Source organism: Melitaea cinxia, chromosome 13 (genome assembly GCF_905220565.1).
Source record: "Melitaea cinxia chromosome 13, ilMelCinx1.1, whole genome shotgun sequence".
NCBI classification, from domain to species: Eukaryota; Metazoa; Arthropoda; class Insecta; order Lepidoptera; family Nymphalidae; genus Melitaea; species Melitaea cinxia.
Window position 1 is genome coordinate 13,139,339 of NC_059406.1, and position 26,862 is coordinate 13,166,200.

At 34.0% G+C, this 26,862-nt stretch overlaps 1 protein-coding gene across 1 annotated transcript; it reads left to right on the plus strand.

Moving 5' to 3' along the window:
- Nucleotides 1-1,907: 1,907 nt before the first annotated feature.
- On the plus strand, nucleotides 1,908-2,411 carry LOC123658919. The gene has a single exon (XM_045594210.1). The coding sequence runs from the start codon at nucleotides 1,908-1,910 to the stop codon at nucleotides 2,409-2,411; it is 504 nt and encodes a 167-aa protein (XP_045450166.1).
- The last annotated feature ends 24,451 nt before the right edge of the window (nucleotides 2,412-26,862 follow it).

The window sequence follows — 26,862 nt, forward strand, 5'->3', positions numbered from 1 at the left end:
CATCAGCTTTTGACTAAATTAAAAATCACCAAAATCGGTACACCCAGTAAAAAGTTATGCGGTACATATAATACAACGTAGGTCGACGAAAAAATGGTCAAGTAAAAACGCATTATTAGATATAACTCGAAAAGTTGTTGTTAGATCTCAAATAAATTTAAGTGGGACCAAATGACATACACCACCTTTCGATTAAAAAAAAATTGTCGAAATCGGTCTACCCGGTCAAAAGTTCTGATGTAACATACATTAAAAAAAATTCAGTCGAATTGAGAACCTCCTTTTTGGAAGTCGATTAAGAAATTTGTTACGTTAACAATATATAGGATGCAGCTTCATATTCCTTTATTGTTTGAGTTCTTCTGGTATCAGCGGAATACGTGCTAGAACTTACTATAGTTATTTACGTACTAAATCATTTTATTTATCCGATATCTAACTCATCTAAGTCTTAAGGATAAATCCAAGATCCTTCATTCCAACTCGTAATTGGCGATGTTTAGACTAAGACGTAGACTGGACCTGATACCTTGTTAGGTCAGTAAGATAATTAAGTGCTCAGAACTTGATCTCCTTCAGCACGAAGTAATACAGAATTTACTTAGTTTATAGTTTACTGCAATTACAGTTGGTGTTATGTGCCTGATTAAACTTGCTAATTAAGGTATTTACTATTTCACTTTAGGTAATGTTGAGTGTTTAGATGTTAATTACACAAGGGTTAAGATCTTCTGATCAGGGTTTAGACTATCTTTTAGATAGAGTAAATAGATTAAAACAAATGGTTGTACTTACCTAAATAAGTCGATATAAATTTTACAAAGGAACAAAAGCTTCTAATTTTTTTCTTGTATATATTTTGCAAAATCAGAGGCATTTATCTGTGAGATAAAATAGTTACAGACTTACTTGTAGAAGTTGACGTAATGACGTTAAAAGTACCAAAGTTTTAGATATATTCGTATTCTTAACAATATGTATAAAAAATATATATATAAAAAAACACCTCAACTCAACTCGCAAAAGAACACCGATTCCAACCAAGGATGATCCGTGAGGCTATTGAAATTAAAAAACATCCAAATTTCAATAGAGAAGATGGCTGGCAATTACCACCTGCTTGGGACCCCATTATTAATATAATTAAATCAAAAACCAAGCATAATTCACCACAGATTAAAGACTCAATTAGCACATTCTGCGTAGATAGGACTAAATAAGATATTGATGTATGTCGGGTAGTTTCGAATAACTTTGTAACGTTGGGACGTCTGACACCTCAGTCCTCCCGTGACCATGGTTGCTGTAAAGTATCCGAAACGTCGGGAATCAAAAGTTAATAATAAACCGCGATAAAATCCGAAAAAAGTTGTTTCATTAAATGAGTAAAATTCGCGTAAACATTAGAAATCAATATATAAAATTTATACGAACGGATGTTTTTTTTTTCAAATCTTTTATTTAATGGGAGTTTAATCACTTAGTGATTATGTTACCCCCGTAACATAAATGATACAAAATGACAACAACAAAAACATAGCCATATAACAATAAGTAACATTATACATAGTAAAAAAAAAGATAATAATAATAGGCCATGGACCAAGAACAAAGCCGCAGTTATGTGTGATTTGTTCTTGGTCCCCCGCATATCCTAACTTTTGACACTTACAATATGATTGATCTAACCTTAATTATTCTCTTAGATATACAGCAAATAACATCCTGCACAGCACCCTAGCATCCTCCGAAAAGGGAGAGGCCAAGGCGCTGTTGCAAGCTCCTACATCTGATCCCCAGCCTATCACTTGTCTCTCCAACACGTTCCGGTCACATTCCATCAACACACGATAAACATCGTCAATGACATCACAACGGACGGATGTAAAGGAAAAAATTTATCTGGTATGGCTTTATTCGATTTGCAAACAGGGATGTCAGCTAAATTTAAAATAGATTCGGAGTTTGTGTCGATCATGCATATGGAATTAACAGCGATAGCAAAAGCAATAGCATATATTGATTCGTTAGAACCGAAAAATTATGTAATTTTGTCTGATTCAAAAAGTGCCCTTCACCATATTTTGAAATGTACAACTATATGTCGAAGCGCACCTATCGCTTATGAAATTATTAAATCCATTCAAATTATTCAGTCTACAGGTAAAGTTTTGAAACTTCAATGGATTCCCTCACATGTAGGACTACCTGGAAATGAGGAAGTAGACCAGCTTGCAAACGAAGCATGTTCAGATGGTATTACACATTCGGTTCTTCCATATTTCAGCGAGTTATTTAGTTTAGTTAAAAGAAGATGTACTGATAGGTGGAAGGAATACTTTGGTGCTAGGTCTCTCAGTAAGGGCATATGGTATAAAACCATTCAACCGTCACTTCCTCATACACCATGATTCACAGGCATAAAAATTAATAGAAATAATCTTGTTGTGGCTCTCCGACTTCGATCTGGACACATTCCCCTAAATGGTTTTGCATTTTTAGTTGGCAAGTATCCAACCCCAAAATGTTTAGAATGTGATGTAATTGAAGACGTGTACCATGTTTTGATCGAATGTGTTCGCGTTGAGTCGGAGAGGTGGGATTTTTATATTAAATATAATATTAACTTGTTCTTGGTCTGTGTAAAGTGATTTTGAGCAATCCATTGTCAGTAGAGGCTGTAATGATGTATAACTTGTACAAACTAGTAATAAAGCGTAGATAAGTTTAATATAAGCCCCTATGAGGGTGACATATTCAGTGTATGAATAAACCCTCTATAAATAAATAAAGAAAAAAAAAAACAACATAGGCAAGTAACAATTCCTTTAATAAAGTTTCAGTTGAAATCGTTGTTGAATACCAATGTGGGGTTTTCATAACAAAGGCTAGGTATGTTGAAGTTAATAAATAAAGTTAATTACGGCACGAAAACAGGGTGTAATTTAATAAGCCGGTTATTGTGTTGTGTCCTCGGGCGGCTACGTGGATCATTTTTCATATTTTGGTTTTCAATTGTCAATATTTCGATTTGGTTGTATATGAAAATGTACGAGTAATGTACGAGTAATCTCTACTAATATTATAAATGTGAATATAAGTTACGCTTTCACGCGAAAACTACTTAACCGATCATTATAATACTTTGTACACATATTCTTGGAGGTATGAGAAGTAACATAGGATACTTTTTATCAATAAAAATTCAATGTGAGCTTAACAGCAGGTAAAAGCTAGTGTGTTCATAAAATATCATATTTGGTTAAAATTTTGATAAAAATATTGTCTACAGAATAGTTTAGTTATATTTAGGGTGTTCGAATTCTAACTGCGTTCTTTCAAATGGTGGTGCTCTGTAGATGTTATTTGATCGCGTTGCGCGTAAAAAAACATTCCTAGCCATTTTTAAAATTTTATTTTGTCTTAATATTCGAGAAAAGTAAAATTTAAAGGAACGCAGTTAGTAGTCGAACATTCTGGATACTTAACAACCTCTTCATCTATAGTTTTTTCTTGCATAATATTATTAATATTCGTAATAATATTTTTGAAGTGAAACTTCTTTACGCATACTTGACTTGGGGAGTAAGCTGGAGAATGCGTGACGAGAGCGTTACGAAAAGAGTGATCTGGCGAGGTGAACGGAGTCGTGAGGGATATATAAGTTAGTGAAGATAGAAAGAAAGAGAGTAACGTTTCGTATATTACTGTAAGGGCAAGAGAGAGAGGTGCGAGTACACATTTTCTTTTTCTCTTCCTCATAATTTGAATTATTAATATAGATATACTATACAAATAGATGCAGCTAAAGAACTGTTACTTCAGTCGTGTGGTCTAACGGAACGTTGACGCTGTGACGATTCACATATTATAGAAGACCGTTAAGTATGAGATAGTTGGTAACCTTTTTTAATGTTGTAATAAAAATATATAATCTATGTATTAATTATACGTGAAGCAAAAACTTTGTACCCGTTATTACGAAAATTAGGCGGACGGAGGAGTATGAAATTTCGCATATTTATAGTTTATATACCTAGAGAAGTGCAAAATACTCATATTTTTTGAAAATTATGCATAATAAGTACATTAAATTAATAAAAAAAAAAAAAAATACACACGCCTAAATAAATAAAATAATATTTATTTTGTTAAATGAATAAAATAAATAAACTACCATAAATTTGATACACACACGCTTATTATACTTTATTGTTGATTGTCAAAGTCTGTAGTAAAATTGAAAATTTTAAAAAAAGGTTCTTTATTTTTATGATTTTTTGGTTTTCTTTAATTTAAATTTTTAATTATGGTCGAATTTCGACATCTGGGCGACCACTAGTACTCATAAATATTGGTCCGGTCTCTTATACTCGTATACGTCGACGCGTTGGCGCAGCGGTCACAGTACTGACTGTTACGCTGGCGGTCGCGCGTTCGATCCCCGCTCACGACAGATATTTGTATTGGCCAGATAGATGTTTGTCGTGGTCTGAGCGTTTGTGTTTGTGTATTGTGTGCGTTTCCGGACCCCTGACACAGGAGAAAATCCTACTGGGGGCCGTTGAAGCGTTGAGTGTGAAGCGTTTAAAACTCGCAGGTGATTTATATTTGATTACACATACACACAATAAGAAAATACGAAAATAAAATGTATTTCTAAAAAGTTATTATCAGTGGTTATGTAACTGAAATAAGTATTGAATAGTTTAAAATAACTTTACACTTGGTATAATAGAAAACTTTCCACCGCACAATCCGGTAGCGACTGTGGTGTAAATATGTTGCTACACGGAAATATAAGATGAGATTACATATGAAACCCAACCCCCCTATAACAGTACAAACCGTCTGATCTTGGAAATGATGTCTCGTGAAGTCTTCGTAGAATTCATGATGTAAAATGTACCATACTTTTGTCATATTCAAAAAACGTAACTCCAATTAATTGTTGAAACGAAAATAAAACTTAATACGACAGAATTAAGATCGATTTTTGAATAATCGGGTTTGGAGTTAAAGCTCTTATTTTGACCACAAGTGTAATGTAACATAAAGTTGGCTTTACCGTCATGCTGGGTGCAATTGCAACAATATTAGTGTCGTTTCCGCGAAGTGCCGTCACATTTTAGTATTGGTTGTAGAATCTGATTTTAACGTTTCTTTTCATACGCTTATATGGTTTCGCGGTCTCATGTTATTGGAGTGATATTTTCTAAAGAAAAAAGCACAGCTTCGCGTTTTTCAGGGTTAACTATTGAATGTTAGTTACTATATCTTATTGTTTCTGTTTTGATATATTTCCAATAAATACTAAATCAAAAAGAAAACAATTAATCGGTATCAATATTACTGGATCATCCCCAATTTAATAACGTCTAATTATTATACAGTAAAGATATTCCTGAGTCGGTATGTGTAACAGCGTTGATATTACGAAGTCTATAAGGAAGACCATTTTCGCTACATCGTTCTAAGGCATTTGATCAAATATTCCACCGAATTCCGCCATTGTCCGCAGGCCGCGTCTCTTGTATTAACGTTGATTTATTCACCCTATCTCCAAGTTTCGCATCCTTACAGTTATTATTTTTCTCCCTTGAATTCAGTGAAGATGAACTTAATTTTATTGTTCGATGTGAACTCCGATCTCTATCTATTTACTGTTTGTTGTTTTCCTATTGTGTTTGTTGATACAATTGTGTGTTTTTGATACAGGTTATATAATATTGTTGTTAAGGACAAAAGGTTATAAAAAGTCTTGTTTATTTCTTTCTACGTTTAACGTGGAAAGTTTTTGTTACGTTATCCTGGCTGCCTTACTAATAACAAAGACGACATTGTTGAATTTTTAATTTTTGCTGTCCATTTTTTTTTGTAAAACCATTTCAGTTTTAGCTTTGATCCAACGATTAGTTTTATTTACTATTAAAAAAAAATGTACAATAGAATCAATTTGACCAAACTTGAACGGAAATACCAACTTGATCAAAATCAACAAAATTCTGTTTTATATTAGAATAAAATATACCAGAAAACATTGAAAACACATTTACAATTTCCGACAGAATCTTAAATATACTTAAATTTTCCTTGAGTTATTTTTTTTTTGAATTTCTTGATTCCAATCCATACTCTTTTTCGATGCAAATACGTCATTAGGCTTTCATCAACGATAACAATTTGCTACAGCGACGAATTTTAATACATGCAAATTTCCGTTCGATGAGGGAGCCTCCATTGTAGATTTTCATTTGTTTACCTAAATTCTAAACGAGTGAAAACAAAAACTTCCCTACACACGTATAACGATACAAATAGGTGTTATTTTCTCATAATTTTACGTTCTTTTTTAACTATCTATCGGGTTTTCTTTAAATATTTTTAACGTTATTTTTAACATTGTGTAATTTCTGATCAATTGTTAGATTTGTAATTACTTCATTAACTCTAAGTGTAAAATTCGTACAAAAGCTTTTTTACTATTTATTGAATATTGATGTTTTTGTTTGAAAATCGAAGAATAATTTTTACGATGACTGTATAATGTATGTATAGTCGATTAGGCAAAAACGTTCACGAAACTCAAATCGATCGCGAACTGGGTAACCGTATAAATGTAAATCGAAATCCATTCAAGAAAAGACCTGACGTAGTGTCTCAGCGAAAATTTGAATAGTTTTAATGAGATGGCCAGAAAACTTTGTGCAATTAGTGCAGTCGGGTCCGGACTCCGGCACAGTAACAACGATGTCTTAATTATTGAGACGCGTGGGAGCAGCTAAAGGCTCTCGAGGGACTCTTAGTAATTTTAAGAGGTTTGGCGTCCGCTTGGGTTTCCTCGGAAGTTTTATGAAGTGCTGTGGTATAGTTTTTGAATGAGCTGTTTGGGATGAAATGGGATTAACCATTTTAGTTCGTTTCGTTTCGATGTTCATGATTTATAACCCAGTAGTCACGTTCACCATGTATCGTTCATACATCATTTCGAACGTTTATTGCCGTTGGAATATTTGAAAATTTATGCACGTAAATCGGTTCGGACGCCGTATAACAAATTTAGTGATGCCAATTCATCTTGCATATTAAAAATTTTTTATTGTTATACATTTTAATGTTTTTTTTTTTGAAAGTATTTGTAAAAGTTGGACGCAAAAATGCACACTTGTATATCTTCGTTCTAATGTGTAGAAAAAATGAAAATAATTGAATTTTTACAAAGATTTAAAAACTGTTTATTTTAATTAGAAACCTAAACACATTATGTAGTAATAGCGATAAATTACTATGATAAAATAATGATACATAACAAAGAAATAAATTGTTGCTTATCCTAACACGAATTAAGTTTTAATATTATATTTTGCTTTGCATACACCTGTCTCTACATCTACACCTAAGTATATGTTACACATCACTCAAAATCAAATTTATTTTTTATTTTGATCAGGTACTAAAGCAGTAAATGCGTAAATAACAGTAAAATTACAAAACACTCATTGTTAGTTATTTAAATACTAGTTGTGCCCGAGACTTCGAATTTAACTAAAAAGTTAAAATGCAGTTCGCAGTTATAAAATAAATAAATTTCTAAAAATTAAAGTAGTCTAAGTTACTCCTTGTTACATCAGCTATCTGCCAGTGAATATCCTATCAAAATCGGTCCAGCCGTTTCTGAGATAAGCCGGAACAAACAGACAGACAGACAGACCAAAATTGTAAAAAATGTAATTTTGGTATATGTACCGTGTATACATCCATATCATACATTTATTATAGTAAAAAGCAGTTATTTTAATATTACAAACAGACACTCCAATTTTATTTATTTGTATAGATTTATTCAAAACGCCTATTAAAATAATTTACCAATGTACTTAAACAGAGATAAAGTAAACACCACATCCAACCCAAAACCAAACAGAGCGACAGTGAAATAATTAAAAAGTTTCGCACGTCGCCGGCCGTTTTACAGACATTAGTAAGAAAAGCACCGAAATAACTAATTAAGCACTCGTAAAGCGAGCGCGATGTATTGTCTAATTAAAACTTGCGACGTTCATGTACTCTCGTTACAAAAATAACCAAGTGAGTGTATGGCTTCATCAAAATTCCAAGCGTTTGTTAAATTCACGCCACCGAATAATTCTGCTTGTGCTACAGTCTGCTTAGCGATATAATTCCCGTTGAGGTGATGGCATTGGACATTTTTGAGGTAGGACACATTTTGAAGTATTTTGCTCAAAATTTAGAGCAGCCCGAGATGTATTTCAACCCAATTAAAAAGATCAGAGATAAAAATATTCTTCGAAGATTCCGCAATGCTTGAAGACAAAAGTTTTCGAGCAATGCGTCCTGCCTGTGTTAACATACGGAGTCGAGAAGTAGACACTGACGAAGGGACTGGTCCACAAGTTAAAGTCACTCAACGTGCAATTGAACGGGTTATATACTAGGGGTTTCCCTCAAAGATATTAGACTATCCGCGAGAGAACGAAAGTAACCGACATTGCCCACAGCATTAGCAAGTTGAAGTGGTAGTGGGCTGGTCATATGTTTCGCAAGACCGATGACCGTTGGAGTAGACGGGCCCTGGAGTGGAGACCGCGTCTTGGCAAACGCAGTGTGGGACGTCTTCCGGGCCGTTGGACCGATGATCTACGTAAGATTGCCGGTGTAGGCTGGATGAGGATTGCGGAAAACTGGAATGTCTGGCGAAAACTTGGGGAGGCCTATGTCCAGCAGTGGACTGCAATAGGCTGAACTGACTGACTTACTGACTGACTGATAAAAATATTGATCTCAAGTAGTGTTGCGTTTGTATGGCGAATAAGTTGCTTGGTTGGTCGAGCTCTTGGGTAAAAGTTTGGGGTAGCTATGCATGTCTTGCCGTATATTAAATACATACAACTTTGAGTGTGCAAGCTATATTTGTGTTTACGTTTGTGTTTTGTGTTTGTTGTATTTGTTCTCAAAGTAAAAAAAAACGACATCAATTACATCGACAAGTAATACGATGTATGTAGTCGATAATATAGTCAATTAAATACGCATTATTAGGAATAACATACAAACTACCAGCTTTCGATGAAAAAAAAAAGAAATAGCAAAGTCGGTACACACCGTAAAAAGTTAAAAGGTGAACACATTAACAAGTACTTATGCAATGAGAACCTATTTCATCATTTTTGAAGTTCGTTAAGTAGATTATATAGTTTAATATATCGTTCAAATTATTTAAACGCAACGCGAAGACATCTAACAGAACCAAAGCCCATATTAAGAAACAACCTGAACTCTGACTTCGAGATGTTAACAAAGGAATCGCGGAAGCGCCAAACGCGAGATTTGCGCGAACAACGCGACGAACAAAATTATCACAGCGGTTCCGTCGTATAACACGTCATTTAGGACTTGTATTAAACTTTATTCATTGTTGTACAGATCGTTAAATAACGATTATGTCTTGATTTACATTCTGTTTCTTAGTTTATGTCTTAACGAAGAAATTGTGATTTTAATCTAAGATATACTTTTTTATAAGACTAGGTTAATTATAAAAGCGGCAGCCGAAGGTTGCAAAAAAAGCAAAGTTTAATTCAAAATTAAATTTATTATTACTTAATTATAATTAATTAGACGTGATAATTGTTCGATGTGAGAAGCAACAGTGACTTAAAATGAAAGAAGCGTCGTTCAGTCGGGGCTTCGGGTTGTGTTGCATTCTTCGTGTTGGGTCGTTTTCACACGGTGCACAGGTACGATGCCCAGATGGGAAAGTTTCGCAAGAAGCTCCGGCTAACGATTCGAGTCGTGGGAATGTTTCGGAGCAAACTCTGACAGCAAATCCTCTCGTAGAGCATTTCGTAACAGGTTGGTAAACAAGCGTACGGTACCTGATGGTAAACAGTTACCGTTGCTTATAGACGCCTACAATACCATCAGCATAGTAAGTGCGTTGCCCGCCCTATCAGTGACTCTTCATAGGAGCTCTGGCCACCTTACGAATCACCGTAACACAAAACTACTTGAATGTCATATTGTTTAGCTGTGATCTTCTTTATTGTGAGGTCTGTAAGGTTCCCCAGTCGGGCTGCTCCAGATTTTGAGCAGAATATATTTTGCTGTGCCATATGTCAATTAAAATCAATAAGGGTCTGAATTCATGTAAACATTTTCGTCTATTATGTTTTGGAATGGGACTTTATAAGAGATTTCTTCCACTGGAGATGTCTATCTCTCTATGCCCACTCTGAAGAGAGAAACAAAAGGTAAATGTTAAAGGTGTTGCAAGTTCTTTAGCGCAATTGGATAAGAGTAGCGGATGAACCCCATCGGTCCCTGCACCCTTGTGAGTGTTACATTATAAATTTATAGAACTTATGTCTACAGTTGCACTGTTTGTTAAGTCACATATTCAATTATCAGAGTTATCATAGTGATAATGAATGAAACAGAAAATGAAAATAATCAATAATTTAAATATTCGTCCTCAATAAATTTGCTCAATAATTTTTTTATGACACTGCGTCCACATTCACAAAACTTTTTCAGATAAAAATTTTTGATAGTTTCTTTAACTTGTCATTAAATTTCCATTTCTTATGCGATTTAAGACTTTCTTTTTCTAATTTTATGAGACAAGAAAAAAACATGGTGGATGTTTATTGTTACTACATAGATTACGAGTAGGTACAAATTTATGTATCAAATTGTTTAAATTTTCGTAAAAATAATTCGTCATTAGTTCGATATCTGTCATAGTGTTAAAAACTTCCTCACACTTTATAGCGTTAAGTCTAATTTTAATTGTATCAAAGTCAGCTTTCCGAGTTTTTTTCTTCTTTTAATATTGTCGGACTTTTATGATGAAAATGTTTTTTAAATTAAATATTTATTTTAATATAACGACCGTTCTTGTATCGTAAGGTCCAAACTTTTTTTAGCACAGTCTGTAATGGAGTTTATTCTCAACTGTCAAAATTTTCTGAAATAAATAAAACTATTTTGAATTTTTTAATTTTAGGGCGAAAAATGGCAATTTTCTTATCACTATTTATATTATAGTGATGTTACTATACGTTTTGTATTTTCTTTTTGGACTCCTGAAACAGGGCTGTCAATCTACTGACTGTGAACTATTCATTTATTTATTTAGTTAACAAATCAATACCATTTTTGAAAATTATTTAAAGATTCAACAAAATTTTACCATTAAAAAAAGGTGATCGAACTAAACTTAAAAGCGACTACGAGCTACGAGTAATTGGTTCCACAAATTGGTACTGTAATTGTTATTGTAATGAGACCGCAATTGATCCGAGCCGGTAATTGGGACGCTGAATACAGATGCTGGATATTGAAATACTGCCCGTTAAGATGATCTTAGGTAAAGGTAACGAGAGCATTCAGATCTAAATATTGATAATGGAAGCATTGGTGGTATATTTGTTATCTATATAGTCATTAATTAAAAGACTTATTAGAAAATAGAATATTAATAATAATTAATTAATTAATTACTATTATCATAATTAAGAATAAAATGTTTACACGTTTTGCAGCTGTGCTCTGCAGTTTCACTCGCGCTAAGTTGAGGAAAAAACATACTAAAATATTATATAGCCTATAGGCCATATAGCCTTCTTCGTTAAGAAGACTATCCAACACGAAAATAATTTTTCAATTCGAACCAGTAGTAGTAACAAACTTTTCAGCTTTATAATATTAGTGTAGATACAATCGTCTTTTTAATATTATTTTCTTTTTGTAATAATCTTGCCTGTTTCGGAGAAATTGTGAGTTATTTTAATATAATGCAATTAATTATTACATATTCGCTACAGTATTTATTTATTTATTTATTTAGACTTTAGTGTACACCATACAAATATAATTGTGTTTGCTCGCAAACGAAAAAAAAAACCGACTTCAATTACATCGACAAGTAATACAACGTAGATTGGCGAAAAAATAGTCAAGCAACTACGCGTTATCAAAGATTACTCAAAAAGTAGTTATCAGATCTCGATAAAATTTATATGTGACCACATGATAAACATCGGCTTTCGATTAAATTAAAAATTATCAAAATCGGTATACCCAGTGAAAAGTTATTACGGATTTTCGAGAGTTTCCCTCGATTTCTCTGAGATTCCATCATCAGATCCTGGTTTCCTTATCACGGTACCAAACTAGGGATATCCCCTTTCCAACAAAAAAAGAATTATCAAAATCGGTACATCCAGTAGAAAGTTATGCAGTCTAATACAACGTAGGTCGAAGAAAAAAGCGTTAAGTAAAAACGCATTATTAGATATAACTCGAAAAGTAGTTATTAGATTTCAAATAAATTTAAATGGGACCAATTGGCACACACCACCTTTCGATTAAAACAAAATTTGTCGAAATCGGTCCACCCGGTCAAAAGTTCTGATGAAACATACATAAAAAAAAAAATACAGTCGAATTGAGAACCTCCTCCTTTTTTGGAAGTCGGTTAAAAATAAACAAGCAACATTAACTAATAATTTGTAAAAAAAAATGTACTAAAGGCGGCCTTATTGCTTAAAAGCAATCTCTCCAGGCAACCTTAGGGCTAAGGAGATGATATATTGACGGTGTAGGTCTACAGTTTAATTTTATAAAAGAATAAACAAATAATAGAAAACCACTCAATAAATAGACATACATAGTTTTTGTATGATGTTTTGTAGGCTTTTCTTTTTTATTCTATTTCTCTTTCTTTTGTATTCTATATCACGAGTCACGATAAAACCAATAAAATTCAACAGATCTCATAATTATATTTTGTAAAAAGAAGTCTTTTAATATTGATATAAGTAAATAGTAATTAAGTATACACATTCTTTACGAAAATAAATCAGAAACTTCAATTTTAATTTATCAACAATGGTACTAACGTACGCTGCATCGCACGATAATAATTACTGACGCAAGCGACAAGGACTGCGTGCGTACCTCGAATGAAATGTTACTGCTTAGTCAGATAGTGAAGTACCCGTCTGAAAATTAAAATGTAAGATGTTTATTTAACCGAATTCAAAAAAAAGGAGAAGGTTTCTCAATTCAACCGTGTATAATTGTATTCGTTTTTGTATGTTTGCGGATAACTTCGTTGTTTATGAACCTATCCTAATGATTATATTCCGATAATGATAAGGAAACCAGGATTTGATTACGACATCCCAAAGAAATCGAGGGAACCTTCGAAAATCGTAGTGGCGACTTGTCGGTTTTTTTTTTTGTTTGCTAACAAACACGATTATTTATTTAGATACAATAAAGACAATATTTATAATAATATGGCAGAATATTATGTAATTCACCATTATTGTACAAGAGTTGGACAATTATTGCTGTCATATTGAATGTTCTCCTAATGAGCATTACTTTTGCCTCTTCGAAGTGGTGAATTAAACTATTAAATTCAGTCATATTATACTTCTTTAATGGGCTAGTTTTGAAGTTTTTTTTTAAATTAAATTAAGAGCGCGATTAACATTTGATATCAGACAGGCGAGGAATGACTGCACGAGAATTTAGGCTTATATTAAGAAATTAATTTAAGGTATAAACATAGCTATTAAAGAGTTGTATGTATATCATCACTACTGTGTGGTTACGGTAGTAAAGAATATAGCCACCCCCTCTCTTTCCGTGGGTGTCGTAAGAGGCGACTATGGGATAACACAGTTCCACTACCACCTTTGAACTTGAAAAGCCGACTGATGGCGGGATAACCATCAAACTGCTGGTTTTGAAATACACAGGCCGAAGATGTGCAGCAGCGTCTTCGATACGACAAAGCCAGCCCTGCGGTCACCAACCCGCCTGCCCAGCGTGGTGACTATGGGCAAAACACATGAATTTACGCCATTTTTGGCAGTACTTGTGGAGGCCCGTGTCCAGCAGTGGACTGTGATAGGGTGAAATGATGTATATCATCACTTACTGGTAATAGAAATAACACACCAGTAATTAAAATACCTGACAATAAATGGTAGAAGATGTCTTATTGACAATGTAACATAAGAGCATTAAAGATTTGATTCAAATTCATAGTGCGATAAAATGGGGATCAGTGCGAGCTGGGTCAAACGCATAATCGATATTTTATCCTTGAGCAGGATCACTTACTACCACTTTCTTTTGTTATTCTGACTTATAGCGACGGCTTGAAAAAAATCAGGATAATATCGTTTTGATCGATGCATTATGGAAAATCAATTGTGCCTTTTTATTATTATAATAATATAGAAGAACATTTTCTTGACTGATTTTGGTTCTATTATTGAATTGGTTTTGATTTCTCCGCTCTTATGTTGAATAATGTTTTATGATTTACTGTAACTGTTCTGTGATAATTTTTATAATGCAGAGGATATTCTTAAATAATTATTAAGTGGTACAAATGGTAAAAAGCATTATTAGTATGTTTTTAATATGGTATCGCAGTGTCACCAAGAATTATCAATCTCACAATATACAGGAAGAAACCTAATTCACGACCTTTAAAGCTTCATTTGGCCAGTATCGTCAAGATGACTCCAGTGTCATGCAAAATATGCGTACGGTGCATTTCCCTCAGCAAGAATAAAGTCATTTAGTATTTTTATGGAATATAGATCCAGCGCACATAACACCGTGCCTAACTTGTTCTACACATTGTTTTATTATGTTTGTTGAAGTTGTAAGTAGCACTTGTTATTTGTAATTAATTTATCCGCTTATCAAGAGAACACAATGCTCCATGGATAATTTGTGGTAGAATTAAAGAAAATCTATCGAAAATGGTTTAATCTTGGTATTCTCTGAAAACATTTCCTGAAACATCCACGTTTTCGTGTGAATTGACACTTTACCAGACTGAGATTAAATCGAGACTGGACTGGCCGAACCGTGACTAGCATTATGATGTCAATTGTTCTGTAAAGAGCTACGTATGCTGTAACGCAAGCACGTGTCTCCAGCAGTAATTGAAGCTGCATAGATATCAGCTGTCAATCCTGATTGATTCTATACAATTATCTAATACATTGCTCACGCAATATAAATACGTTAACAAGGGTTTTAATAAAAGTCGCGAGCCTAGCCTTCCGCTTACGGCTTCAGCAGGTTTACACGATTTAGGCTATTTTGATGAATTCCCTCATTAAAATACAGTTTATGCCACTTATTATTAGTATAACATTGTACTGGTAACATTACTATAGATAACAACTTTTGTAAAATCCGTTCTTAGTTCAGTTTAAACGATATTCACAATTCAAAGTTCACTAAGTTTATTTTATTTTATGATATGGTAGCAGTGCGTGCAAACGTCGAATTAGAAAAGTTTTCGATATTCAAAATAAACCACTTATAAACAAAAGGGAAATAGTTCTAAATTCTTTTCTGCTGTTATCAATATGGTCTATTTTACAAGCGATTAGCGATAGATCTACGTTCACTAAACTGAACACAACTGAACAGTTTAAAAAATAAAAAAAATATGTTAAGTTATTTTATATCCAAACACGCCTATGTTTACTAAGAATATTGTTTATTAAAATTTGTTTACAATATTTGAGTAACATTTAATTATTAGTACAGTACTGCAATTTACTTTTATTACGTTCTATGATCACTGGCTTTTGAAAGTAACAAAAAATTTGTTTTATTTTATATTAATTGACGAAAAAGCAATGTATATATTTTAATTTTGATTAAGTAAACTTACACGTGATATTTAATAAAATTTGTTCAAGGTTTATAAATGTCTCTTGTGACTTGTCCCCTAGTGTAATAAAGCAGGACATAGCTCGGCATTCCGATGTCCCCGTCAAGTTTGCTTTGCGGGAAATGTACATTGGTAAAAATACGAGACTGGAATATCAGATGAGCATATACTTGTATTTTTATATCATGCCCGATTTCTGCTGGAAGTATATTGGCGAAGTTTAAGACTGTATATGACTGTAATATTATGACCACTTTTATAAATTGCTTTTTTTGAGGGAATGTATAATAATAATAATTTTGGTATAGATGAAAAAGCTATTATTTTGGTACAAATTCACTTCTTGTTAGGGTCGACAGAAGTAGCAGACGTGTCTGTGTGTGCATATGTGTCCGGGTCCGATGATCGCTGAAGTGTTTGAAGCGGAGATCACGTCACATGTACCAGCACAGTGTGGCTGGCATCTTTCAACCTGCTGGATCTACTACGCGCAAGATTGCCGCTTGAAGCGATATGAAGATTGCGGATAATCGGGATATTTGGCGCCAACCTATGAAAGCCTATGTATAATGTTGGATTCCTATAAGCTATGGCCAGCAAGCTATTCTTAGTGACATATGAGATAAAAATTGGTTCAGGGAGAACTAAAGTCTCCTTGGTTACTGAACTAAGGTGACTTTAATTTATTGCAGTTATTACGGTTACGGTACGACAGGAGTGGCAGCCGTTGTTTAGCGAGTCTAGGGGCAAGACAAGTATAGAATACTCCTAAGCTCAAGTTAACTTACTAGGACTAATGTCTTCAAATAATCGATACTTACAGAAAGGTTACATTTCTTAAGTAAACTCTATAAAGTATTTAAACAAATAAAAAAGTGTGTTTTAGACCACACGACAGAAGTAAAACTTATTTAGCAATAGGCCTGAACTGTGTCTTAGATATACGAAACGTAACCGCCTATGAGAGAAAGAGAGAAAGAAAATGTATGCTCGCACCTCCCTCTCTTGATATGTTCGCCTTACCCGAACTTTTCGTAACGCTCTCGTCACGCATTCACCAGCTTCAAAAACCGAATGAATTATCGAACAAAATAAACCTACAATCATTGTCATAAGTAAAAGTAAAAATAAAGTTTACCAATGTGGGTTTATTCGACTGCATAAGTTTTTTGGAGTATGAAATGATTTCCAGCAAAATGTACCGTATACCTAAACGTTATGTTATGTAAAACAAGGTAATTTATAGACGAAGTAGAAAATATATGAATAAATATACGGAATCCTCATTATTTCGTCAGTTTTCATAATAGGAAATGGTAACACAATGCATGTTTTCATAAAGAAATCTTTGTAACAAACCGACGTAAGTTTAGACAAAAGTATAAAGGGGCTCTCTTCTGTAATGAGGGTCTCGGTCATTTTACGCTCATTTCGATGCAAATTCGAGGGTTTGGCGGCGTTTAGAAGGCTATGTAAATTTATATTAGAAGATTTTGATTAAAATTTAGTAAGTCACTAGTGTCAATGTGACTAAATAGCTACGGTTAGTTAAAATTTTCATAACAGATTTCGTTGTAGACTTACTACCAAAGAGACTTACTAGTACAAACTAGCAAAGTGCTAAGTACACGGCCATTATTATTATATAAAGTTGAAGTAACAAGTTAATAAATACACTACTTTTAATACAAAATTCCTATGATACCGTAAGTTCGATCGAAATATTGAAAAAAGCAAAACTGCGAGAGTTAGCACTAGTACATGCATAAGGAAATAGTCTATGTGTGTCGTAAGTTAATTTTTGATCTTGTAGGTATTTCAAACCAACGTATTTTCAAAGATGAAGCTGATTTATATGCACCAGAAAAGTTGAGTCTTTAATTTTTTTTTATGTCACTACGTCGGCAAACAAGCGTACGGCTCACCTGATGGCAAGCGACCACTGCAGCTTTCAGACACCTGCAACACCAGAAGCATCGCAAGCGCGTTGCTGACCCAATCCCCAATCCCACCAGGAGCTCTGGTCACCTTACTCACCAACAGGAACACAATACTGCTTGAAAACAGTATTATTTTGCTGTGATTTTCTGTAAGGTCGAGTACTACCCCAGTCGGGCTGCTCCATATTTTGAGCAGGAAATTCCTGCTGTGCCCTACCTCAGTTATATATATAACTAGCTGTGCCCGCGGCTTCGCCCGCGTTGAAATTAGTGTGTCACAAAGTTTTCCCAGCAAACTTCCAGTGAAACTCTCATCAAAATCGGCTTAGCCGTTCCGTAAACCTTTCTCTTGCCAATGGTGGAGCCCTCTCTCCAATGGTGAAACCGCATGAAAATCTGTACAGTAGATTTTAAGCGAATAGATTACATACACTTTTGGGGACTTCGTTTTATAATACACTAACTGTTGACCGCGACTACGTCCGCGAGGTTATGAAGATATGCACTACTATTAAGATGTTTAAAGCGAATTACTTTTTTATTTCAGTCACTTGAAATGCTTATCAAACTGAGTAACTTTTTAAAAGGCACAATTTAGTATAATTTAATAGTTTTTTTTATAAAACCTCTCTATACACCACATTTTTAGTTTTATTTTCAAGCTGTATATGTTTCATACAAAATATCAACCCCAATTAAGCCCCCTTAGCGGTGGAATATCGTAAAATCCGTTCTTAGCGGACGTCTGCTAACTATAATCTACCTCCCTACCAAATTTTATCTTTGTCCAACCTGGATGGATAGACCATCCAGCGGTTTTGAGTTCTCGTGATAAGTGAGTCAGTGACCTTTCTCTTTTATATATATAGATTACGATGCATTATTTGGACACTTCCTCACCATCTATAGAGCATATATTTTAAATTTCAAGTCTCTTACTTCAAAAACATAAGACTTTCATACAAACTTCTGACCCCCGTTTTATCCCCTTAGGGGTCGATTTTCGTAAAATCAGTTCTTAGCGGATGTCTACGCCCTATAAGGAACCTACCTGCCAAATTTCAAGTTTGTGGCTGTTATAGTTTCGGAGATTTCGTGATGAGGGAGTCAACCTACCATCCCCCGTTTTAATCCCAAAAAGGAGTTGATTTCTAAAGATACATAATTTGGACACCTTCTCACCATCTAAAGAACGTATATTTTAAATTTCAAGTCTCTTACTTCAAAAACATAGGACTTTCATACAAACTTCCAACCCCCGTTTTATCCCCTTAAGGGTCGAGTTTCGTAAAATCAGTTCTTAACAGATGTCTACGCTTTATAATGAACCTACCTGCTAAATTTCAAGTTTTTAGCTGTTATAGTTCCGGAGATTTCGTGATGAGTAAGTCAATCTACCATCCCCCGTTTTAACCCCAAAAGGGAGTTGCTTTCTAACGATACATTATTTAGATACCTTTTCATCATCTATAAGGCATACATTTTAAATTTCAAGTCTCTTACTTTAAAAACATGGGACTTTCACACAAACTTCCAACCCCCGTTTTACCCCCTTAGGGGTCGAATTTCATAAAATTCGTTCTTATCCAATGTCTACGCCCTATAAGGAGCCTTTCTGCCAAATTTCAAGTTTGTAGGTGTTATAGTTTCGGAGATTTTGTGATGAATGAGTCAAGCTATCATCCCCCGTTTTAACCCCAAAAGGGAGTTGATTTCTAAAGATACATTATTTGAACACCTTCTCATCATCTATAGAGCATACATTTTAAATTTCAAGTCTCTTACTTCAAAAACATAGGACTTTCATACAAACTTGCAACCCCCGTTTTACACCCTTAGGGGTCGAGTTTCGTAAAATCCGTTCTTAACAAATGTTCACGTTTTATAAGGAGCCTACCTGCTAAATTTCAAGTTTGTAGGTGTTATAGTTTCAGAGATTTCGTGATGAGTGAGTCAAGCTGTCATCCCCCATTTTAACCCCAAAAGGTAGTTGATTTCTAAAGATACATTATTTGGACACCTTCTCATCATCTATAGAGCATTGATTTTAAATTTCAAGTCTCTTACTTCAAAAATATAGGACTTTCATACAAACTTGCAACCCCCGTTTTACCCCCTTAGGGGTCGAGTTTAGTAAAATCCGTTCTTAGCGGATGTCTACGTCCTATAAGGAGCCTACCTGCCAAATTTCAAATTTGTAGGTGTTATAGTTTCGGAGATTTTGTGATGAGTGAGTGACCTTTCGCTTTTATATATATTATAGATTTGTATATTCCATTTCCTAGCGCAGTATTTCTGGATAGTTTATTTTATACTTTAGAATCTTATTTTAAAACATATTTTTTTAATTTTTTTCATATTCAGCCATGGTTATTATTTTTAAATTTTTTTTTGAAAAAGGATGAAATGTCTAAGCAACATTTTCAGGTTTTGCTTTTTTCCAATTCATATGAGACACGTTGAATTTCATAGAAATATCTTTCTTAACATATTTTAAATCTATGTCACATACATTTTTGTTTATTTTGAGAGACAAATTCGAGAATCGTTTAATCACTTTCGCCTTGCTACGAAGTCGTTTATCTTCTATCTTAGTCGTGTCAACACAGTGTTAGTTCCGTTAATGCGTCTGTCTGTGGCATCAAATATTCGATGTTTGAATATTATTATAAACATAAACATCACGTTTAATTCGTCCCGGGATCGTGTCTCGGATAGAATTTCCAATTAATATTTAACATAAATGAAGTGCTATCTTCGCATATCGTTAGATAAGCAAAACTTGCTATTTCAAGTAAACAAACTGGATTAGAAATTAAAGTCAATCGAGACTGAAGATGTGGCGACATTGAACACTGGATGATGTAGAAATACTGTGTGGGTTTCTGCTTGTGCGTCTACGCGTACATGTGTATGTGTGCGTGTTCGCGTTGATGTGTGTATGTGCGTTTATGAGTGTTTGTATGTGTAGTCTATTAAATTCCTATTTTTCTTTTTATTTAAAGGATCTAACATATTTTTACTCGTCACTTGTGTATATATGCTAAAAGAGTAGCTATACTAACAGTTGGTATAAAAGTAAAAATTAAAATTTTTGTCAAATTAAAAAAAAAAGTTTAATAGAAGAAGAAGAATAAATATACTTTATTGTGCATAAAAGTTATAGTACATAGTTATCTTAAAAAATAAAACTTACAAAATAATAATATGCACAAATCTAATAATAGTCTTATCGCTGGGTAAGCGATTTCTTTTTATTTAGAAAAATGTTATTTTTTAGGAAAGTTGTCACAGTAATTTTAAAATCGTATATAGTATCTGTTGTAAATGGTAATCTGTCACTGTATTTATTCGCTTCCGCCTGTAATATCCCACTACTGGGTATAGGTCTCTTTCCCCATGTAGGAGAAGGATCAGAGCTTAATCCACCATGCTGCTCCAATGCGGGTTGGCGGATATATTCCGTAATACGAGTAACGATCGCTATCAGGTGTACACGATAACAACCGGGACCGACGGCTTAACGTGCTCTCCGAGGCACGGTGGCGAGACCCACGAGGACTGCACAAACACCCAGACCACGACAAACACCTGTATGGCCAATACTAATGTTTGTCATGTGCGGGGATCGAACCCGCAACCGCAAACGCAACAGGTACAATCCATGGCTGTAACTGTATTTATTAGCAAAATTTAATTACTTTTCGCGCTCTTCTGAAATCGCTAAGATATTAAGTCTGTAATTAAGTTTAAAATCTCATATAAAATATTTCAGCGAGGCTTTTAAAGTTATCGATTAAGATCGTATTTTATAAGCCCGACCTGAGATAAAACAAATTGCCACTAACTCTAAAAGAAAGTGTAACCTTCGCTTAATGTGATTTAAGTGACGCTAAAAAGGCGCTTTTGATGCTTCGTAAGATTTTAAGTTAAACGTAGAATTAAAAAAAATAGTCTCGAGAATGTTAAAATAAGATCATATTTAATTTTTACTGATTGTTTTATATCAATTTTTTTTAATTCGATTTCTCTCAGGTGTAGCGGGTTTTATTGTAATAAATTTCTTACCGCATGTAGCGATTACCTTTTGTATTATATCAAGTTAAGCCTTAAGTGAATGAGCGAATGTTATATGTATACATTATTGTATGTATATTAAAAAGTAAATCATGATACGAGAACAATAGGCGGCTTTATTAGTTTGTTTCTTTGTTATTGTTTTATCTTAAAAGTTTTTGATTTTTTAAGCTAAATCCTACATAATTTTATGTACATATAAGTTTCCAGTTAATCCTGATATTGTTAGTATTCAAATGGTATAATAACAAGAATGTGAATAAATTTTATCTAGATACAAGCTCTGCCACGTGGTTTCATCCGTTTCAATTTGAGAAAAAGGTATAAAATAATATATAGCCTAAAACCTTCCTCGGAAAATGCACTACTCAAGACAAACACAATTTTTCAATTTAAAGCATGAGTTCCAAAACTAGCGCGCTTGAACAAACAAACAAAAGTCCTCCCGTGACCATGGTTGCTGAAAAGTATCCGAAACGTCGGGAATCAAAAGTTAATAATAAACCGCGATAAAATCCGAAAAAAGTTGTTTCATTAAACAAACAAAATTTTCAGCTTATCTACTTAATATATACAAAACAACGTGATTTAACCGATTTTACTCGAAAGAGAATGATACGATTCCATACATTTTTGGGCCAAAATGTAATGAAATGAAAATGGTATCAATTAATGCATTTAGGCTTATTGAACCCTTGCTGAAAATTATCTATATTTTGGCTATCTGAGAGTGGAGTTATTAGACTTTTTGTAACAGTGAGGTTATGTTACAATGTCTATAAAAAAACCCAATCACTAAGTTCTTGTAGCATTAATGTTTGTTATATTTAGTGAAGAATGTTTGAAAACTCATTACAGATACTGATATACACTTGAAACCATAAATAAATATCAGGAATGAACTCAGAATGCATCGGAAAACAGTAAACACGAAACGAGTGTCGGACACAGTATTATTGTTAGCCAGCTGTCAAGGCTGTCATTAAAAATATGATTTATTTTAAATCGATATGAAATATAATCATTTTAGTTTATCAGATATTAATTGATATTTTCGATATTAATGTAACTTTATTTGAAATGCACATTATTGTTTATAGCTTTAATTGTGCAACTAAATATCTCGAGTTAATTAACTAGTGCAAACATTTTCTTTTTGAATTCTGTAATCGATTAAAATTGAATCGATACCCAAATAATTTGATGAAAACTATCTTTCTCAATTTTCTCCGCTTCCAGATTCAGAATTGAGCTGATATTTTATATTTTAAAATAAAAAATATGACCAATTTTTTAAACCATATCTCTACTCATTACATTTTGGCCCAAAAGTCCCCATCTCCTTTGCACACCGTGTACAGTTTGATCGAACGAAAGATAGGCTATAGTTTATTTTGATATAAATAATTATTGAATTTTAGAAAACATAATACAATAGTCAGCTAGTAATATTAGTAAAGATATCACGTCTAAAGTAGGACAATTTTTTATCCACTAACGTGGGACTGGCGGACCGTAGACTTGTTAGCCTATGGTCCACCGCATAATATCACTTGGAAGCCTACAAGGCAGGAGGATTGCCTACCTTTGACTGTCTCTAGGAGCTTTGGGAAAATTACTTACAACAGGAACAAGATACTACCGAGGTAGTGTAGGAAATATCCTGCGCAAAATCTAGAGCAGCCCGACTGAGAAAGTAATTTCACCTTACAGATCACAGCTAATTACCTTACAAAGGTTGGGGGGTGCTTTTCCAGTGGTTCTGCTCGAAATTTGAGATAGATATTTTTTATGTGTTCCACGAATAATCTAAATAGATTATAAAATACACGTAGAAATTTTTTAAATCATAAATTAGTATCAATTTAAATTTATTTGGTTGTTTGCAGTGGAGCGTAACCGATTGTACATAAACCATCCTTTAGAGGAGAAAGGGCTTCTGCTTTTATATGTAGCCCGTTTGCAACCTAATACAGTCTAGTACAGATTATAATAAACTTACTTTTAACTGAGGCACAGCAAGAAATTTCCTGCCCAAAAAATGGAGCAAGCCGACTGGGGTAGTACCTCGACCTTACAGAAGATCACAGCTAAATAATACTGCTTTCAAGCAGGTGACCAGAGCTCCTACGGGGAGTTAGGGGTAAGGTTGGCAACGCGCTTGCGATGCTTCCGGTGTTACAGGCGTCTATAGGCTACGGTAATCGCTTACCATCAGGTGAGCCGTACGCTTGTGTGCCGACTTAGTTATATATTGTTACGTGTTAGGGTTCGAAGGATTTGGAGAGAAAGACCTGCTGACTCTTTTCAAGACTTTATTCACTAGCACTAGGTCCAACACAAAGCACTAGGTTCAATCACTAAGCACTAACGATGTCCTCAGTCGTAGCCAATGTCGTAGGTTTCGCTGGTACCACTCTTGATCACTAGTTTTCACTCTTGAAGTCGCCTCGAAGATCGCTCAAACTGAACTGTACTCGCTCGCCTCGCTGCGGCTATTTATATCGGCCGAGACGAGGCCCAGACCATTCTGGAAAGTTCGCGCATGTACACGGTTTTCGAGACTATACTTCTATATAGTTCCACAGTTGTTCCTCTAACGCCATCTAGTATTGAGTAGAGAGTTTCATGCGGTCTCTGTCTTTGCGTGGTTTCAATGGTTGCCGCTAGATGGCGCTAGTTTCTTTGTGTGTCCTTAACAATATTAAAAAAAAAATTTCGATATGTTATCATAAGCGTAAAATTATTTTATTAAAACTTACGAAACTATTCATAAAAGTTCTTGTATCATGTTAAGATTACGGTATTTTAGCTACCCGGGACTAATAATCATGGGTAAAGGGCGAACCCCTTTTCACCCAGGATTTATATTAAATTCCTTAGTAGCAATTTGTCGAAACAATCCCCATGGAACGGGCCGACGGGGTTTTTATTATTTCTAGCCGGCCGCATAGTTTTCTGATTATCTATTTTGTGTGTATTTTATTATGTGGTATATTGCGAAACTGTAGTGGTCCGAGCAATTTTGTTTATTTTTTTCCGTTTTTACTTGCTCTACTTGGTGTGTTACGTTTGTCACGAGGTATTTTGTACAATAATTAAAATATTTTTAATTATTTTTAATGGTTTATTTCGAACTTCCACTATTGCACATCTCTAAATCGTAAGTCACTTACCTTACTCTAATAGGTACTATCTTATACCATTTCATGCCTTAAATCTACTGAGGACTAACTGAAGATAAATATGGGGCACGAGGAGAGTTTTTAAATTCAACTAGTGTAGAACAAGCTTGGTTATATATCAAAACCTGTCATAGGCTATATGCTATACTCAGGGACTTGTATGAGAAGGGGATGATTGTGGACTCAGGCCAAAATTTGTTCTTTATTTAAAAAAGAGCATTTTCGAAAGCCCTTCGCTCACAATGCAGCACACAATTACTAAAGTTAGATTTCTAAGTATCGCATAAATAGCATTCATAAATCTGCAACTTTATTTTTCGGAACAATTACAATCCCTTCCTTTTTACTTCCCGTCTGCGAGTTCTTTGTCTCAACCCGCTAATGTTTTATCCATTCTTATTTTACGTATGAAAACGTACCATGTCAAGTGTTAGTATATTTTATATAATTGTTTATATTTTATATAATTCACTTGATTATGTTTTCGTACACCTACGTCGTATGTGGATATAATTGAAGTCGTTTTTTGTAGATTTTTTTTAATTAATGGCTTCCCATACTTGTTTGAGACTTGTCTAACTAAACCATTGAGTTGTGCGAGTACATTTCTGTTTCCACTTTTTATACAAATATTTTATTAAGGAAACCAAGAAAATAATTAAAAAAAAAAATGAAGTATTAAAATATATATTGTATAGCAATAAATTGGTTTCTTTGTTGACATTTCTCTAAATTCTACTAGAGAAGAATCAATTTTTTAGCAATGTTTTTGTTTTTGTAATTTTGTTTGAATAAGACAAAAATGCCCGAATTACATCATTTAATCAGAAGTACATTTTTAATAGTTACTAGGAAATGTTACCAATTGTGTCTTCTATTCTCTACAAACCCTAAAACTATATTTCCCAAATAAAGTCATCCGAATCAACCCAAACCCTTTCCCTTCATCGTCATCCATCAAGGGTCCCACAAATCCCCGTCCTACCTGATCCTCTGAGACTATATATATAGTGGTTTTTACATACGCAGTTATATTTCTTATCGCCTTGTAAATAAGGGTCACAATAAGGGTCAGTGATCTTAAATTTGTTCTACGTATGTATGGTGGACCGTACACGTCGGGACCGCAGTTTTTCCACAAATTACTATCCGCTCAAATCCACGTTGAAATGTGACCTCAACACTATTTAACGCGGATTTGAATCGTGGCAAGGATTTAGTTTTTAGGACACGATATTTTGAGATCGGTTTATTTTAACACATACATCTAATTACATAGATAACGTGTGACAGAGCGGAGATGGTTTATTGGTGAACCCAAGGTTTGGTTTCATATAAAAATTATCAGTTATGAAATTCTAAATACAAGAATTGATGTAATCGTAGTAATAGTAGATGTAGTAGTGTTCAAGTGACAAGAAAAGAATCGTCATTTTTAAACTCCCAATATTTCGATGACATTACAGATGCCATGGTTACGGGTGTCACCATTGAGTCCCGTTTAACCAAATGTATTCAAGGTGATCATGAATCTTTGAAAACCTATATCGTACTAAGGATAGACCAGAAGTTGTCTTAGAAGAAATTTAAAATATACCTACTTATATTCATCGAAGAGTTGATTGTTGTGGTGTACTTTAGTTATACATATATGCTTCTCATTTTGTAAAGAAAGATTTATCCTAACACAGAAAGACAGTTACGGCGCTACTTATTGGACAAAACTAGTGTATCCGTAATTATATCCACCGATTTCTATTCTTTCTCACACACGTTTGTGCGTTTTTAGTCCTTTAACTAGTTAATTTTATCGCTTGTTGTAGATAGTCTGATAAAAATAGAAACTAGATGTGGACTTTAAAAAAGTTTTCGGTGTGCTATAACGAATCCAATTATGTAGATATCGAATCCTAATAAC

Bases quoted from the DNA above. Each gene is read 5' to 3' on its own strand.
- LOC123658919 (XM_045594210.1), top strand. From the start codon at position 1,908: ATGGCTTTATTCGATTTGCAAACAGGGATGTCAGCTAAATTTAAAATA.